Source organism: Podarcis liolepis, assembly GCF_965112155.1.
Source record: "Podarcis liolepis genome assembly, chromosome: 13".
NCBI lineage: Eukaryota > Metazoa > Chordata > Lepidosauria > Squamata > Lacertidae > Podarcis > Podarcis liolepis.
Window position 1 is genome coordinate 25650571 of NC_139573.1, and position 18590 is coordinate 25669160.

General features: G+C 41.4%; 3 protein-coding genes across 3 annotated transcripts in view; 2 read left to right on the forward strand and 1 right to left on the reverse strand.

Annotated features, from left to right (window-relative positions):
• LOC310691608 (olfactory receptor 14I1-like) overlaps positions 1–10825 on the reverse strand; it is a gene marked incomplete at both ends in the record, with an annotated part of 142904 nt that extends 132079 nt beyond the window's left edge. The window contains one exon of the mRNA XM_083471466.1: positions 10613–10825. Within this exon, the coding sequence (XP_083327592.1) occupies positions 10613–10825 (213 nt within the window). The remainder of the gene's footprint in view (positions 1–10612) is intronic.
• LOC310692530 (olfactory receptor 14I1-like) lies at positions 637–1554 on the forward strand (the record flags this gene model as incomplete). The annotated part of the gene is made up of 1 exon (XM_083473476.1): positions 637–1554. The coding sequence occupies one exon, from the start codon at positions 637–639 to the stop codon at positions 1552–1554; it is 918 nt and encodes a 305-aa protein (XP_083329602.1).
• Positions 10826–16969: 6144 nt separating the features above from the next.
• LOC310691094 (olfactory receptor 14J1-like) lies at positions 16970–17887 on the forward strand (the record flags this gene model as incomplete). The annotated part of the gene is made up of 1 exon (XM_083470691.1): positions 16970–17887. The coding sequence occupies one exon, from the start codon at positions 16970–16972 to the stop codon at positions 17885–17887; it is 918 nt and encodes a 305-aa protein (XP_083326817.1).
• Between the last annotated feature and the right edge of the window lie 703 nt (positions 17888–18590).

Consider the following 18590-nt stretch of genomic DNA (forward strand, 5'->3'; position numbering starts at 1 on the left):
AGTATGATTTCCTCCTTATGTTGTTGGACTCTATTTTTCATCAGACTTAGCCAGCATAGCCAATGGGTAGCAATGTTGAGACCTGGAGTCCAAGAAATAGTTGGAGAGCACCACATTGTCTGTCCCTGGTGTAGGCTCTATTGTCATATGCAATTAAATGAAACGTAAATGAACAGTCCATTCTGGGTGTTGGGTTGCCACTGCAGCAGTTTTTGCACAAACACAATCTAATCAGCATTATATCTGCTGTCGGATATTACCCCTTGCCTTGCTAATTTTTGTTTTTCAAAATACTTTAAGGATGTCAACCACATAATTTTATTATTAATGTTCCGCTTTTTGGTAAGTTAAACAGTGACTATAAATGTGTTTACATGTCACCAGTTCCTAAATATATATTCCTTTTTGGGGTTACTGCAGCTATTATGTGTATCTTCATAAAGTCAACATGACCCATTTGACTCATTTACTGTCCTCATAAGCATGGTCAAATATTGCATTTAGGCAGAATTAATCAATGTTCAATTTTTAAAACATGCATGTAGAACCTCTATTGAGATACATTTCAGGACACCACCATCCCATTTATGTCTTCCCTTCTCTGACAGGGGTGCATTATTGAATAACAGTAAGGAAATGTTCAACCAAAGCATTGTGAAAGGTTTTCTTCTCTTGGAATTCTCTGAAATTCGAGAACTGCAGATTGTATGCTTTGTGACATTTTTCATAATCTACCTGATAGCTCTGACTGGAAATCTGCTGGTGATCAATGTTGTAGCACTCAACCAATATCTTCATACTCCAATGTACTTTTTCCTGGCGAATTTATCTGCTGTCGACCTTGGTTACATCTCAGTCACCATTCCCAAAGCTATAGCTAACACCATACTGGGCACCAGGCACATTTCGTATTCTGAATGCGTGGCTCAGGTCTTCTTCTTTGTTTTTTTTGCGTCCTCCGAGTTCTTCCTCCTGACAGTCATGGCCTATGATCGATACATTGCCATCTGCAACCCACTGCAATATGAGCTACTTATGAACAAAGTATCCTGCATTCAAATGGTAGTTAGTGTGTGGCTCATTGGCATTTTCTATGCTGTTTTGCACACTAGCTGCACATTTGGAATCATTTTTTGCTCTAATGTCATAAACCAGTTTTTCTGTGAAATCCCACAGCTTCTCCAGCTCTCATGCTCCAACTCATACATTTTTGAAGGAGGAGCGGTCCTATTTTGTTCAGTGTTGGGTATAGGGTGTTTTGGATTCATAATTATTTCCTATCTGCAGATTTTAAAAGCAGTGCTGAGGATCCCCTCTGTACAAGGAAGAGAAAAAGCCATCTCCACTTGCCTTCCCCATCTCATTGTCCTTTTCTTATTTTTCTTCACTGGAAGCATTGCTTACTTGGGACGAGCATCTAGGTCCTCCTCAGACATGGGGGTGATGCTTGCAGTGATATATTCAATCATTCCACCTTTCATGAATCCCATTATTTATAGCATCAGGAATAAAGATATCAAGAGAGCACTTTGGAGGCTTCTAAATAGAAAATAAATGATGCAGTTTCACTTACAAATACTCTGTAAAATATGGGATACAACTTGCTTGGTGCAATACCCTATAACCTTCCAATAACCCCACCCCCCAAAGTACATGCTCAGTAGGCAACATTACCTGATCTCCCAACAAACTTTGTGCAAACAATTCAGGATGAATGTTCAATAAACAGGTCATCTTGAAGTGGCCAGTGATCTACATACATGATGTGTATTTTGCAAAGTGTGTGTGATATTTGTCTTTTATTATTGAATTAATTTGTCTTGGTTTTCTAGTCATGGGTTGGACAAGAAGTTATGCATGGCACTAAAGACCTTACTGCTGGACATATTATCTGGGATCCCCAAGATTTCACCAGATATGGCCGTTGCAATTTCAAGACTCTCTTCACAAACAGAATTAAAAATGTAATATTTTTTATTACGAACTCTAGGAGTTGCAGTTTGCTTCTTTTACCGCTGAATCAGAGCAAATGTCAATCAAGGGGGAAACCTGATTGATGCCTGTTCTGATTCAGCAGTAAACAGCAGGTTATCCCAGGGAAAGTGGCAGGACAAAAAAACCGAACAACACTCCAGCCTGTGCCTAGAAATTGCAGCACAAACAGAACTGTGGATGAGCCCTTAGTGTTTCAGTATCCATTAGCTTCCACATCATTTGAATTCTGGCAGGAATTGTGGGTTTTAGAATGTTGAACAGATTATTCATTTTTAAAAACCTACTACTTTCATTTTTATGGGAAGCTTTCTTATGGAAAACATATTTTAAAACTAAAAATGGAAGCCATCATGTCCAGCTTTTTAAAATGTGTGTGTATCACATACAATTACTTGTATATAAGATTACACAATGTGAAATTGTGCAATAAATGGGATCCTCCTTAATGAAGGTCCTGGTTGCGCTTGGGCCCCCAGGACACCCCCACAGGGTGGGTTGTAGCTAAGTGTGTCCCAAGCCTTAACTGTTAGGCCCTGGGATCGCGCCAGGCTATTTTGGCCAATCAGGGCGAGCGGTGTGATTCCCGGGGCCTATAAAAGTGGCAGCACGATGTGATTGGGGGCACTTGCTTTGCGCTGCTGAACACCCTCCCTCCCTAATTTTACATCATGCTGCTCTGGCCTTGCTTTGGATTGGGTCACCTGTTTTGGAACAAGGGCTGGGTAGGATTTTTTTTCCATTTGGCAGATTGGCTGTAGCCACTTGGTTTTCCACTACCCCCTTAGCAATCGTCACAACTTTGTAAGGTTTGGCGGTTAGGCATTGGCTTATTGAAGTGTGTGGGAGGGCAGGTGCGGCCATCACCTGCCCCTCCAGAAATAGGTATTCTGGCAAAGGTATCTGGGGGTCCTGGATCTCATCCAAAGTCCGCTTGAGGGGCTAGGGCCATGCCAGGACCACAGGAACCCCAGGTGAGCTTCGGTTGATCTTCATTGATGTGGCTCCCTCGTTTGGTGTTTACCCTTTCAGACTACCAGCCAGAGAGGCAGGAGTCAGTTATAGTCTGTTGCCAATGCCTAAGCCAATACCACTCACTTTGCTGTAATTAATAAATCTGTGGCCTAAAATTTTGCCCAATAGCTTAAACTAAAATTTATGTGTCAGTGTGAAGTTATTTACAGAGGAAGGGCTTGGGGGCCTCTAAGTGCAAAAAGGCTGAAAACAAGACTCAGCATTTATAGAACTGTTCCTCAACTGCCAGAGAAGTCAACACAGTCCACTCTTTCCACAGAGTTCTACTTTGATGATATGTTAACTTACAAGAAGACTCTAAGTTCACATAAATTTAAGGTAGTCTCAGGTTTTTCACACCTAGGCAGGCTATTTATTCCATGAGCTTCTAATATGGGTGAAGTGCTGCAGAACTGGAAAACACATTCAGTCAGTGCGGGACCATTGGATATGATCCCTGCCCCAATATATCCATTCAGTCTTTCAGTGTGATTGTATTGCCTGAAATGGCCAACAGCTGACAGCTATCAGGAGCTGTACAAAGTCTAACATAGAGTGTAGATCTGGGTCAAATCTACACTTCTCCCTTCTCCCAGGACTTGGACCCTTTGATTCAATTTTCTGCTTCCACAACAAGGTACACCATAGGGTCAGAACACTGGGTTTTTATTTATGCAATCATCCATTCCTCAATTATGATTATTTCCAATAATTGTAACTTTTTACACAGACCGCATGGCATATGTTTGGTTTGGCCTTTGATTTTAAAATGGTGAATGGAAGGAGACATGGTAAAGATGGGTTCAATTCCTTATTTCCCAACTGGCAAAGTGTACAGAGAGGAAAATCAAACTTTACAGTAAGTAGTTTCTTCCTTACTGTATAGTGGGATGTGAGTGCCATCTTATGTTCCAGTGTGTTATTCGTCTAGTTTGTATAATTGTTTGTTTTTAATCAGCACCTTATGTCAGGGAAAGAGGAGGAGCAATTCAAGTGTCCGTGCCAACATGCATGCTGAATTAATTTGATTTGCAAAGTGTGTTGACTGTATAATTCTAAAATCACTTCACTTAGAATTATTGTGGCATCTACCAAACATTTTTTCTTCTTCCCTTCAGTTTGTAAAGACCACAATTAATGCTGTAAGAGATACAACATATTAATTTAACTGGAATACTGTTTGAAATATTCATTCCTCTTTATTGTAGAAATTAAACTAATTTAAAGACAAAGCATGCTTCTCATTATTTTACATTTCACAGTCTAGCTTAATTAGTTTAAATAGTTGTACAGATACAAGATTATCTCTAGAGAGATCATTATTTTTTAAAACTGAGCTTACAACCACCTCCAAAATGTCGGGCTAATTAGGCTTCATTATATTATTTGGAAAGCACAATAATCCCAAGAATGCTAATTTATAGGGCATATTTCTCTTTGTCTTCTTTTTGGAAAATAAAAAAGGGTTAAAGCTTCTTTTTAAAGGTAATGTGCTTTTGGTTAATTAATGACAACCATCTTCAACAGATGAGAAGGTCAATTAAGAATGAAGAACTGAACTATGGTGAAATAATTCCATCTTAGAAAACATAGAAGTAAATGAAGCAGAAAAAAACCTCACGTGTTCCTCCTCTAATTTCCCTGGAGATGAGTTAAAACAGTTTATAGACAGTTATCAGTATTTCAAAAAGAATTATTTTCAAAATGTTGATTATTGTTGCTTGCTCATTTTTTAAAAATAGCAAAATAAATCCCTCTCACACACAAACCAGAAGAATAAACTCTACAAAGTAATGATTTATTTAATGTCGATTTTTGTGATTTTATAAGACATATTCAAGCCACCATTCAAGCAGTATTCCAGTGATTACTGGGGGGGGGGGGCACCATATGGGGACACTGTCAATGAGAACAGATCATATTGGGCCAGATGGACCAATGGTCTGATTTACTATAAGGCAGTTACCAGGTAATGTATGTCTATAGTGAACACACATAGGAGGAAGTGGAAGCAAGTCTCCATTGTGACCTACATACAAAGTGGCCAAATGGTATCTATTGCTCTTAATACATTTTAAAGGAGGACACTGGGGCAGGGGTGATGGCAGTGGCGGAGCTTCATGCTCTGGCACTGGGGGGCGGAGAGCAGGTAGGGCAGGGATGGCGCGCATCCTGAGGGTGGAGCATGCCGCCTGCGGGGGCTTGGCACCAAGCACGGGCGGGGGGACAGCCACGATGGCACCCTGCCAGGATTGCGCTGCGCTCCCCCTGCACTCCTCTTCCTCTGCCAGTGGGTGATGGTGGCATACTTCTAAATCTCCTGTGCCCACTGAGCAATTTTGACAACAATTTAGGTGACAGTGTTCCACTGTGTGTACAGACCCAATATACACTCATGAGAGGAATGGATCCTTTTGCATGGAATCAACAACCCCATCTGTTAAAAATGCATGCATACATTTGACCAGTAAATAATTTGTCACACCAGGAAGTAGAAAAACACTTGTTTATTAAATAGAAACGAAAGAGACAGAGTATATGGTTTAGACAGAAGGCTACAAATATGGCAGAAAACCACCATTCAGTACATACACAGCTCTTAGTCTTACAGAGTGAGAGAGTCCCAAACTTCCTAAAAGGCTAGAGAAAATGAGCATAGCGATGTACCACAATACTCATACTAAAGGAAAGAAAAATAAGGGAGGGGAGAGATATACCTGATATTAGAGCAAGCAGAGCACAAAGTCAGGGATTCAAAATGTGTGCCTTCTACATGTTGTCAATATCATCCCATACTCTCTTGTTGTCTGTAGTAATGGTGCCCTCTGTCTTTCAAGAATTTGCTCAAAGGCAATAGCTGAGGACAGAGGTACCAACTTGCAAGGGACATTGGGGGGGGGGGACATTGTGTGTGTGATGTTGCACATGCGATGTTAGGAGGAGCTGGGGAGGGGTGGGGAGGCAAACATAGAAGTAGTGTGGCTTCAGTGACTGGCAGCTCCTCCTGCTGCTGCTGCTGCCACCAGCCGGAGGCTACTTCCACCTCTTCCCCTCTGTGGCAGGAGTAGGAGAAGAAGAAGGAGCTGTCCACTGAAGTTGCACTATGCTCAGCTCTGTGCTTGGCCTCCTCTGCCCCCTGATTTTTTTGAACAAGGGTGGAGGGGGACACTCACCCAAAAACATATTGTGGGCCCCCAAAGAGCTGGGCATCTTGCTTTGGCAAGAAGTTCAACATCCACCCTTATTGCCAATTAATTAGGGACTGGCAGGCTTCCTGGGGCAATGAGCACATACCTCCCATAACTCTTCTTGACACCAGAGCAGACAAGCTGCATTCCGTCTTCTGGGCCTGATAACCAACAATGTTGGAGCCTCCGCTACGACCGAGCTGGAAAAGCTCATCCTCCGGTCGAGTCCTCCAAAATTGCCTCCTACAATGATTAATGACCTGAGCCTTTGATAAGGCTCCAGGCACGTTCCCTCATTACACAGAGCATACAAAACAGCAGAAGGAATCTGAAGCGCCTGCACCTGTGCTGGATCCTCAGGAGCAGACACCAGATGAACCCACTCTGGCTCCGGAGGTGATTGAGGACCCATTGCCTACAGGTACGCCTCTCCCCCCCAGCCCTGTCAGGGGAAGGTGAGCCTCCCCCTGGGTCCAGTAACCCTCCAGCCTCTCCTGAGCTGCAGAGGCTCAGGGCAGAGAGGCAGAGGGAATTGGGTTCTCTCAGGAGGAGTGCTCGCCTTAAGGCCAGGAGAGGCAGGTCACCTGTGGGCCGGGACAGCCCCTGGCCTCAGAGAAGATAAAGGCCAGTCAGCCCAGTCCCAGGTTGCGGGAGCAACGTCGTTGGAAACCTGTTTCTGCCAGCACCCAGACCTGTTCTTCCAGAGTTCCTGACCACGCCCGGCTTTCTGCTTTGGACCCTGCTTCGCCTTTGGTGGACATTCTCCAGACTCTCGACCCAGGACCGGACTCTGACCACGCCTCTCGGTAACCCCCCCCCCGGGTCCAGCACAGTGTGACTCCAAGCATTGCACAGTGACAACACAGAGATACCTAACATCAGTTGGTGCCTCTGGCTAAGGTCCAGTTGTGTGGTTATATTAATAGTTTGCAATCAGATTCCCCAATGTGAGCCACTGTAGGCAATGCAGAGATAGATGGATCAATGGTCTGATTCAGCTTCTTCCATTTCTAATACTGGAGACTCTAACACAGGGGTCAGCAAACTTTTTCAGCAGGGGGCTGGTCCACTGTCCCTCAGTCCTTGTGGGGGGACGGACTATGTTTTTTTTTTTTGAATAACCCAGAGATGCATTTTAAATAAAAGCACACATTCTACTCATGTAAAAACACACTGATTCAGTACCAAAGTCAGGCCAGAAATCAGACTGAAATTTATCTTGATCCTCCACAAACCTTTGGCAGGGAGACACCCCAAGATATTGTTGAGTAGCCAGAAATTATCCAGTATGGTGAGTTCATACACGGGCCTTTCAACAACAATCTTCTTCAGCAGTTTTCTAGTAGAACTATTCACCCCCTGAAGGTACCATAGCCCATTGGCACACACTTTTCTCATGCGCTTGGCTAGCTGTCCTCTCATGGGTGAGGACTGAGTGTGCAGGTGATTGCCCTAAATACTTTAAGGATCCTGTCCACATCTTCATACAAATTGGAAAGTACATCTGAAACTACTGCTAATGTGGTTTCCAAATTGGAACAGATGTGAGTGATTTTTACCTATGAAAAGCTTTGCAATCTGGTCACAGTGGCTTACTGAGTGCTGGGATGCATGCTTCGCTGATGTGCTCCTATTGCATGCATTTCATTTAAATATGATACCTGCTACGTTTCTAAACCTTTGGAGGTAAGTCATAATCAAACACACACACACACATATTTAAACTGGGCTTCAAAGATGGCCAGCTTTTTCTTTGCACCTTTTAATATCTGCATGACTGGGCATAGCCCTCCTGATGTTGTTGAACTACAACTTCCAGCATCCCTAACAATTGGCCATGTTGGTTAGGATTTATGGGAGTTGGGAATCTAACATCTGGAGGGCCATCCCTGTATTAAAGCACAGAGCCCCTGTCAACATAGTGCTATGGTAGTAGGGATGCGGGTAGCACTGTGGTCTAAACCACTGAGCCTCTTGGGCTTGCTGATCGTAAGGTTGGTGGTTTGAATCCATGTGACAGGGTGAGCTCCCATTGCTCTGTCCCAGCTCCTGCCAACCTAGCAGTTTGAAAGCACACCATGTATATATGAAAGAAAGCTACAATTTCTTTATTAAACAATGACAGAATATCGGGATCTGATATCACTCTGTTGTGGTAATGCCCTGAGGAAAGAGGGTCATAATTCCTCTTGAAACAGAATTAAAAAACCATGGAGTCACCACTAAGAAGGCTGATTAATCTCATTTGCAGATGTTGTTGACATCTCTCTGTCTTGGAAGAGTGAAACTGTTGTAGAGTTACAGTGCCTACTGTGGCTGTAGAGACTGATATAGCAGAGGCATTTATTAACAGCAGCTAGAGCAGTAATGGAACTTGGAAAACCTTGCAATTAATGAATATTGATCACTGCTATAATATAGTGTGACAAACAGACATAATGGAAAATCTGTTGCGCGTCAAGGCCCAGGCGCACCCCCCAGGAATAATAAAAACACAATGACACAGAATTTTAGTTTAAAAGTTAATGGGCAAAATTTAGGCCATGACTTTATTGATTACAGAAATCTGAGTGATATTGGCTTAGGCATTGGCAATAAGTATAACTGACTCCTGTCCGCCTTGCAGGAAGTCTGAAAGGGTAAACCACCAACCAAGGGAGCTCAATCAATGGCAACCAACTGAAACTCACCCCGGGGTTCCTGTTGGGTCTGGCATGGCCCTAGCCCCTCAAGTATACTTCGGACGAGATCCAGACCCACGGATTCCTCTAACGGAATACCCTTCTACCTGGAGGGGCAGGTGATGGCTTCGCCTCCCCTCCCCCACATCTCACTAAGCCAATGCCTAACTGCCAAACCTTACAAAGTTGTGATGATTGCTAAGAGGTAGGCGAAAACCAAATGGCCAGTGCCAATCCACCAAATAGAAAAATTCCTACCCAGCCCCTGTACCAAAACAGGCGACCAACCGGAGTCCAGAGCAAGGCCAAAGCAGACATTTAAAACTAGGGCGGGTGGGCGGGTGTTTGGCAGCATGAAGCCCGGTGATGGCCCTGACAATGCGCCACTGCCTTTTAAAGGCCCCCACGACCATGCCACCACTCTCTAATAGGCCAACAGGCCGGTGGCTTGATTGCGGGGCCACTGCAGGCTTGGGATCATCCCCCTCCTCTCCCATGGTTATGGGCAGGATGCCCTGAGCCTGTGCGCAATGTGGACCCTCGAATAGGAGGATCCGATTTGCCAAAAGTGAAGGTGGTGAGGGAAGAGGGGCAAATTTTTTACACTGTATGGTGTCATTTTAATAAATATACAAATGAAACAACACATGGACGGATATGTACGTACAACATATATTGCAATATGGAGTCGATAAGCAGGCACTACTATTATTCTGTGTTTTCCAAGTTGCTTTGTTGAAGAATTCATTCTACTGGCCAATGACAATTAATTCTTAATTTGTAGCATAAAATAATAGGTTTAGTATTCCTGTCATAACCCATTTTTGTTAGTCATATCCTGTTTCATGATTTATGTGCGTACAATTTTGGAATAAGATTTAAAAAGCAAAAAGAGTCACCAGTTCCCCAAACAAAAGAGCCAGGTTTTGCATCTATTTCATCAATATCTCCAGCTGAATTACTTTTGAACTGCCTTCCACACAAATGAAGGTATTTAAGCAAACACAAAATCCACAGTTACATGCAAAAAGAGGACAGTGAAGCTGACAGCTTTGCTAGGGCAACCTGGATATCTTTGTTTCTCATGCTATAGATCACTGGGTTCAACATGGGTGGAACAAAGGTATATATCACAGTTAATGCCAAATCCAGACCAGATGGTGTATCAGAAGGTGGTCTTAGGTAGGCAAACCACCCAGTGAATATAAATACAGAAAATACAGTGAGGTGTGGAAGACAGGTGGAGAAGGCTTTTTGCCTTCCCTGGATGGAGGGGATTCTCAGCACTGCAGTGAAGATTAGTACATATGTTGCAACGATGAAGAAAAAACAGCCTAACTCTATAACTGCACTGATCACAAGAATGACAACTTCAGCTAGATATGAGTCAGAGCAGGAAACCTTTAGTAACTCTGGGATTTCGCAGTAGAATTGATTGACAATATTGGAGCAAAACTGTACTGCAAAGGTCCCTCCAGTGTGCAATGTGCCATAGAAAAGACCAGTGATCCAAACACCAGCAACCATTTGTGTGCAGGCTGCCTTATTCATCACCATTTCATATTGTAGTGGTTTGCAAATGGCAACATAGCGATCATATGCCATGACTGTGAGGAGAAAGAAATCGGATCCCACAAAGGAAACAAAACAGAACACTTGAGCCACACATCCAGAATAAGAAATGTATGTAGTATTGTGAAAAGAATTAGCCATTGATTTGGGTATGATGGCAGAAACGGAGCCAAGATCCTGGATGGCCAAATTCATTAGGAAGAAGTACATAGGGGTGTGCAGGTGGTGGTCAAAGACTACTGCAGAGATGATGAGGAGATTCCCTGAGACAATTGCTAGGTACAATATCAGGAACAGAGAGAAGTGTAGAATCTGCTGCTCCCGGACAGCTGAGAATTCAAGAAGGAGAAATCCAGAAATGGAAGACTGATTATCCATGTTTTTTAAAACAAATCACTAAAATCCTTGCAACCTCTGGAACAAAATAGAAAGATAACTGTTAGCATAACTTACTAAGCAAGATTTACTTAATTCAGAAGAGAGTCAAAAAAAGATAAGGGAAATAAGCCACAAGCCTTAGAAGTGAACCTTTCAATACATGAAAACTTTAATGATGTGTTATTACAAGAGATACTGACTCACCACTGCTTCCTTATCATCAGTGTTCTGCTGCTCATTTAATATGGGTTTACTTTGATCTTCTAAACACTTAGAACCTTGAGCTGTTATTATAGGTTAAACTTCTTTCAGCATTTGAATATGGGCACCTTAACAGTCCCCAAACCTCATTTAGGGTATAAACAGCCCCACATAACACTCATTTCATTCAAATTTGATGAGACAGACTGACATATGTCCCATTACTGGTATTTCAAAGGTGTTTTGTGTTAGGCAACTTCCTTAAAAAAAACTCAGCAATTTTGGGAGTTTCCTTAAACAACACTGTGCTGAAAGTGTGTTGCTCTACAAATGGACAGCCCATAATATCTGTAGCAGCCACAAAGGAAGTTAAGCATGGTTGTATCCTAGCTCCCGCACTGTTTAATTTATATATAAATATTGTCCAGAGTTTAACATCCCCAGAGTATCATGCCCCTATATTGGCCACAAAAACCATCTCTATATTATTATATGCAGATGATGCAGTCTTTCTATCTCAAACAAAAGTGGGCCTAAAAAGATTGATGAGGGCATTCACAGGATACTGCCAAAGAGAACAGTGGGCTGTGAATTACAAGAAAAGGAATGTCATGGTGTTTTCAAGGAACTATAGGGCCCATAGATGGTATATGGATAATCAGTTGATCAAACAAGTTAAAGTTTTTAAATACCTTGGCCTTATTTTTCAGTCAACAGGGTCATGGGGAGCACATCAGAAATATGCAAAGGGGAAAAAAGTCTGAAAGCACCAAAATTCTGACACACATTTTCTGTACAAAAGTTGGCAATCACATACCATCAGCACTTGAAGTGTTTAAAGCTAAACCCCTAGCACAGTTATTATATGGGGCTCAGATTTGCCCAGGCGCTCTCCTTGGATCTACACAAGCTGTTCAGTCTAAGTTCTTAAGGCAATTTTTTCCTGTTCCATCCTGTGTTCCAAATGCTCCATTGAGCTTAGAGGCTAATCTCCTCTCTGTTGAATTATAGATTTGGTGCAGGACATTTAGTTATTGGATTTGACTAAATTTAAACCCCACCGGCCTACTACCCTTAGTATCACAAGATTGCCATGAGAGCGTCTGGATTTAAATTGTCAACCCAAAGCTTTACTTTTCTGGTTTTTCATCACAACAGTTATTAATTAAAAAGCTCAACAACGCTATGCATACACTTCACACACACCCACACACACCCACGTATTCTCCCCCTCACAAACAGGCATTTCCTACACTGATTGTAACAGAACAAAATAGTAAGAACAGCGAGGCAAGACTTTGTTCACAGGACTGTTGCTGGGCCATTCAAACCATTCAGGCTTTACCAGTTCTTAGCTGCACTGTCATATTGGCTGAATGGTGAAGTAAAAATAAGCAACGTAAATGAGAGCAGATTATAGGTTTAAAACACAAACTTCAGTTTAAGTATAGAGGTAAGCCACATACAAATTTACAATGTGCTACAAAGCAGAAACCTGCAAACTAAGTTTCCTACATAGCCTATGCACTGTGTAAGCAGTAAGCATGTTCTACAACAGGGATGAGGAATTTGTGACCCTCCAGATCTTGTTGGATGGACTCCCATCATTGCCAACCAGCATGGTCAGGAATTATGAGCATCGTAATCTAGAAACACCCAGAGTTTCACAGGTTCCTCAGCTCTGTATTACAGTCTTGCATATTATGCTCCCTTACAATTTAGCCCATGTGCACCTACTTTTTTCATTTGATCATCCCAGCATAATTCCCTACTTCTTTTGATTGAAGACATCCCTGAATAACTTTGACACATGTACTGGATAACATGTACCTTTCATTAAATGCTTCATTAAAGCAAGAACTTTGAGATCTCAAAAGTTTATGAACAGCCATCATTTGTGTAACAAACCCTGCAGTACTGTTGAAGTGTACAGTGTGTTTTAATTGAGCACAAACATGGCACCAAAAACAGGAAGTTTACACTTGGATAAAAAACATCTATTACACAGCCATTCTTCACCAGAATATCCTGAAATTCAATTACATTGTATATTCACTAATTGTCTTGATTTATGATTAACAGAATTATTAAGGTTGTAATGACAGAATGTTAAAAAGCTAGCTGCTCTACCAACCTGTAAATAGCATCAAAAGATCATATTATTATTGAGAAACAATGTATAAATTTAATAAATCTAATCTAAATCTAAGCTGTTTCTGCTGTACAAACCCTCTGTATTTCTGCAGTACCTAAAATGTGCAGTATATATCTGGCATTTTCTAAACTATTAAGTAGATAAATGACTTACATTTATTCCATAGATTTCTATTGGCTTCTCATGCACTTTCTGCTCCCAGAACTAAGTGTTTCCCAGTGTGCTAAGATGCATTATAAGTGTTCCCCTGTTCTTGTTGAGGCAGGAAAATCATATCTTTACTGGCAGTAAGAGTTTAACACAACCATCAGGAGGTGGTTTATTAATATGATCTTAATTTCCCTGAGGACTTAGCCTCAGCAAGCCACTTCAAGCCATGACTGCAGGTGTGTAGAAAAATTAGTTTTACAATCTATGTTTTCCTAACGTAATTAAGAGAAACTTTATAGGAGTTTCTGACAATGGTATAGCATTCAAAACAATCAATATTGCATTCAATGACTCATAGACAATATACAGGGTTTAAGATGGGGATCTTTTCTAGTCAACTTCTAGATGCTGAGGAACCTGAGACCTGCTGAATAAAAAGCATGTGGCCAACCATTGAGCTATGGATTAAGATGGCATGCGTAGGAAATCTAATTATAAACTATTCATATCATTGCTTTACTGGTCTCGAGCATTTGCCTTTGCAACTATTTGTTGTAAGATTTGGGGCTACTACTGTTACAGAAAGGACCAAAGGTTTCAGTAATGGGTGATAATGGCAGCTTGTGGAAAAACAAAAATGTTGTGGCCATTTTGGTTTTGCAATGCAAGTTAATGGAATTTCTAGCTTCATAAAACACTGGAAGAAAAAAAGTGCCCTGAAGGACACCATAACTCTGAACATTACCTTGCAAGTAGAAATGTTGCCACTGTGACAGTGCCCATGATAGCCTCCCACAGAGCTGGTTCAGTAGAACACCATGTTCAATAATATCAAAAGCTGTTGAGAGATCTAGTAGGACAGCCAGGTTAAACTTCCCGTCTCTGCCTCAGACACATAAGATATTAGACACCTCAAATGGAACTGCCACAGTTGTGGCATTCAAGTCTCTATGAAGTTGAGTGAGATTACTCTCAAAGTATTAAGCAGACCATTAACAGTTGACCTCCACATGCTCCAGAGCCCCATCCCTCATATCTGATGGGACTGCTCCGTGATTTCAGTCATGGGATTTCTGTCTATCACATGACGGTGTATGTTTTGACTCCACAGAGTGGGAAGTGATGAAGACAGGATGTTTGTATTACTGTGTTCCGTGAAGTGGGACTATTGTCCTTTGTTCTTTTTCTCTTTGCTGTCTGATGTTTATATGTAAATAAAGTAGACTAGCCAAAATGCTGAGTTGCTGAGGTCTGTTACGCAAACTGCAAACACTCTGAGGATCCCTAAGTGTGCTGATGACTATTGGCATCGGTCACTGTGATGTTCAGGCAGAAGAAAGCTCCTGAAGCTCCTGAATGATAGACCAGGAGGGAGAGAACATGCCAGTCAGGCATGTGTCTGCCAGGGTCATACTCAAGTGTAGGACGAGCTCCTGACAGTGACAAGCCTCTGGACCTCATGGAAAATCTCAGCTGGAACAGTGGGAATATATGTGGATTAAAGGGCTAAAATTTACATTGTGTTATTACACCACTTTAAACAGTCAAATAATTCTGGGAGCTGTAGTTTGTTAGGGCTGCTGAGAGTTGTTAGGAGACCCATATTCCCTTCACAAAGTTTGAACTCTAAAAGTGGTTAAACAAGCCCTATTTCCAGGGAAATGTGGAAATTGTAGCTATGTGATGATTGCTTAGTGGTCTGATACTGTTTTAAATGTATAGTGCAAATAAATGTAATGAATTGATAAATAAATAAATGTTCGTGTGCTCTCACATACATTCATTATCTATTAATTATATTTTCAGAAATAGCGGAAAATCTATTTTCCTTGGGGGAGTTCTTTGCCCAGTTGTGTTGAACTCTTGGGAGCATGTGCCAGGGAACACAACAAACATAACAATATAGTGGCAATTTTGTACTGCCAATGAAAACAGACTTTTCACTGCCTTGAAGGGTGGGAGGCAATGGAGCGGGGTGAGAGAATATAAATAAAATTTCATCTGTGCCCGTATGGATAGATGGACATCTAAAGACAACAGAGAGGAAGACACATCATAATTTGGGAGGGAAAGTTGACATGAAGAAAAATAGTAAGTTATTAATATCATTTTACCTTGAATGACTGGACATGTATATCTCTTTTAACTAAATAACTAACTAACTAGTCATCAAATCCCTACATTTCTTCTCTTGAAATGATTGTCCCACTTAAATCAGAGCATGTGATTTGCCTATAGAGGAACTGCTAATGGGATACTTTCATTTGGCAAGGTAAACAGTACTATAATCTGAAAACCAAAAATGAGATGCTGGCTCTTACAGTGATTAATTCTATTTCCTACAACATGCAGTATTCAGATCATTTCCAGAGGGTAGTCATATGTCATCCATTCAAGTGGAAACATATTAATCTGCATTATTTAAGAGACTTTATTATAGCCTGTGGTGACAACAATCCAACGTTAAGGAACTACTTATGTGTTTATTTTATGTTATCCTGAAAGTTTGTGACCAACTGAGGGACGCTTTATAGAACATTCATTAGAATTATACAAGCAAAATTTAACTGAGTACAAGGTCTAAGCTCTCAGAATTCTCCATTCCATTTTGCATGAATGGGGAGGGAAGCTGCTTCTCTTCTTCGTACTCTTTGAATACATCCTCCTCTACATCTTTAGTAAGACTGGGAAGGGAGACATAGCAATAGTCTTTAAGTAATGCCAATATTCCCTTTATTGTGTGAAAGGGAAACAAGAACAACCTGAGACCTACAGTGCTTCTCTGGGAACTGAGCATCATTAAAAACTGTTTGGGAATACATAGCAAAATACATCAGAAACACGTATTTTATTTCAAGCTCTATTTTGGGCTAAGAATTTCCATACCCTTTAGATAATGAAACAGCATCTCCTAAACAGCTCAAATAAAGTGAACATTTTAGTGAACCATAGTGCTACAGTGCATGTTGGGAAGCTACACTAACAGTATAATACAATGTGATGCACAGAGGCCCCATTGTTGCTGAAAAGCAGAAAGGCAGAACATGGTAGGGCCAACTCAGGTGGCAGAAAAAGGCATTGTGCGGGCTCCTTAGTCTGGTAGAGTGGTGGATTGAAATACATGGTTCCAATACATGGGTCAAATTTTCAGGGTACCCTGTTAAAGAGATTCAGGGAGAATATATTCTTTCTGAATGCCCAGATGGGTGTCAACCAGCCATAAAACTCCCTAAGATGGTGTCCTGGAGGGATCTTCAAGAAATGATACACCTCATAGGGTGATCCTAAAACCCAGCATCAACACTGAAGGAATAATCTCCTGTGGGTTGGGGGATTCAGGATGTACAACCAATTCCTTTTTGAAAACTTACTGCTAGCTCTAATCAATAAATTTCTCCTTCATGAAGCCCATCCCTCAGTGGCCAAGGCTCACCACATGGGCCCTCAAAATATCCATAAGCCACAAAGCTAGATGATTTAGTGTTGAACATATGCTAGTTATAAATTTAGTGTGACAGGTTCTAATTGTGTGTTCATAAATGGTTTTATATTTATTCATTAAACCACTTCAAACTGAATTAAATACAGAGTTGTTGTTTTCTTCCAGGGTTGCCATGCTACTTAACATTAAGTAAAAAATGGATAATCAAACATCATTCTCTGAGTTTCTTCTCTTGGAATTCTCAGAAGTTCGGGAACTGCAGATGCTACACTTCTTTCTCTTCCTTGGAATGTTCTTAGCAACTGTGACAGGGAATCTTCTCATAATCTTCGCAGTAGCTTTCGACCACCGCTTGCACACCCCAATGTACTTCTTTCTGGTGAATTTGGCAATGCAGGACCTTGGCTCTGTTTCAGTTATTATTCCAAAATCCATGGCCAATTCCCTCATGAACACAAGGCACATTTCATATTTTGGATGTGTTTTTCAGGTCCTCTTGTTCTTCCTCTTTGTTGGATGTGATGTTTACCTCCTTACAGTCATGGCATATGATCGGTACGTTGCCATTTGTGATCCCCTGCAATATGAAATGATAATGAACAGGAGAGCTTGCACCCAAATGGTTGCTGGTGTGTGGTTTGGTGGTCTTCTAAATGCAGCTCTAAACACTGGTGGAACGTTTTCAATGCCCTTCTGTTCCAATGTTGTCAATCAGTTCTTCTGTGAAATCCCACAGTTACTTAAGCTTGTGTGTTCTGACTTGTACCTAATTGAAATTGGAATTGTTATGCTTAGTACTACTATTGGGTTTGGCTGCTTCATTTTCATCATTGTTACTTATGTACACATCTTCAGTGCTGTTCTGAAAATCCCTTCAGCTGAGGGAAGAAGAAAGGCCTTCTCAACTTGTCTACCCCACCTCATTGTCTTATCCACATTTTTCCTTACAGCAGGCTTTGCTTACCTCAGACCCACCTCTAACACTGCCACACAACTGGATTTGGTGTTTACTATACTATATTCCATGGTTCCACCCATGCTGAATCCAGTAATTTACAGCATCAGAAATAAGGACCTCAAGGCTGCCCTGGCAAAACTTGTAGGTCTGAGGTAATCTTTTAAAAAATGCTTTCTCTGTTGCTTTCTTTAAGCAATGGTTTGGTTTGTACTTTTTTGTCTTATTATTTTATAGAGAAAAGAATAAGTGATGCTTGGGATTAAATCTACTATGGACCTTTTGGGGTAATAGTGGGGGAGTGGGGCTAGATTGAATCCTAAACTAATTCAGCTCAGTTACATGGTCTAGCCCCCTGTGTAGAAGACTATTTGAAAGGTGTGCTTTCCTTCTGTCAGGCTTAGGCAGAGTAGCAGCCCAGCCTTGCTGCTGAATGGTGTTTGGCAGCTAGTGTAACATTACACTGGCTTAACATATACCAGTTTCCTTCAAATGAACTTCATGTGCATAGGATTGCTATCTTTGTATATCCTTTCACAGAGAGAATTTAGCAGTTTAACTTAAAAAAGAGTAATACCCAATTTAAGGGCTTCTCCCCACTTCTACTTGTCCCCTGCTTGGAAATCACAGGTCTGAGCAGCTTTCTGGGTCCAAGCAGTTTTGCCTTTGCTCTGCCTCTTTCTTCCAGAAAACCCGCTCTTCTGTGCTAAATTGGAATGAACAGAAATCCACGGAAAACCTGACTGCTATTTGTTCCAATTCAGTGCTCAAGATATGATTTTTTTTCCAACTCTACTGATGTAATCTGTAGCAGCAATTTACCAAAATCCATTCCTCCATACTAAGATCCTCTTGTAACTCC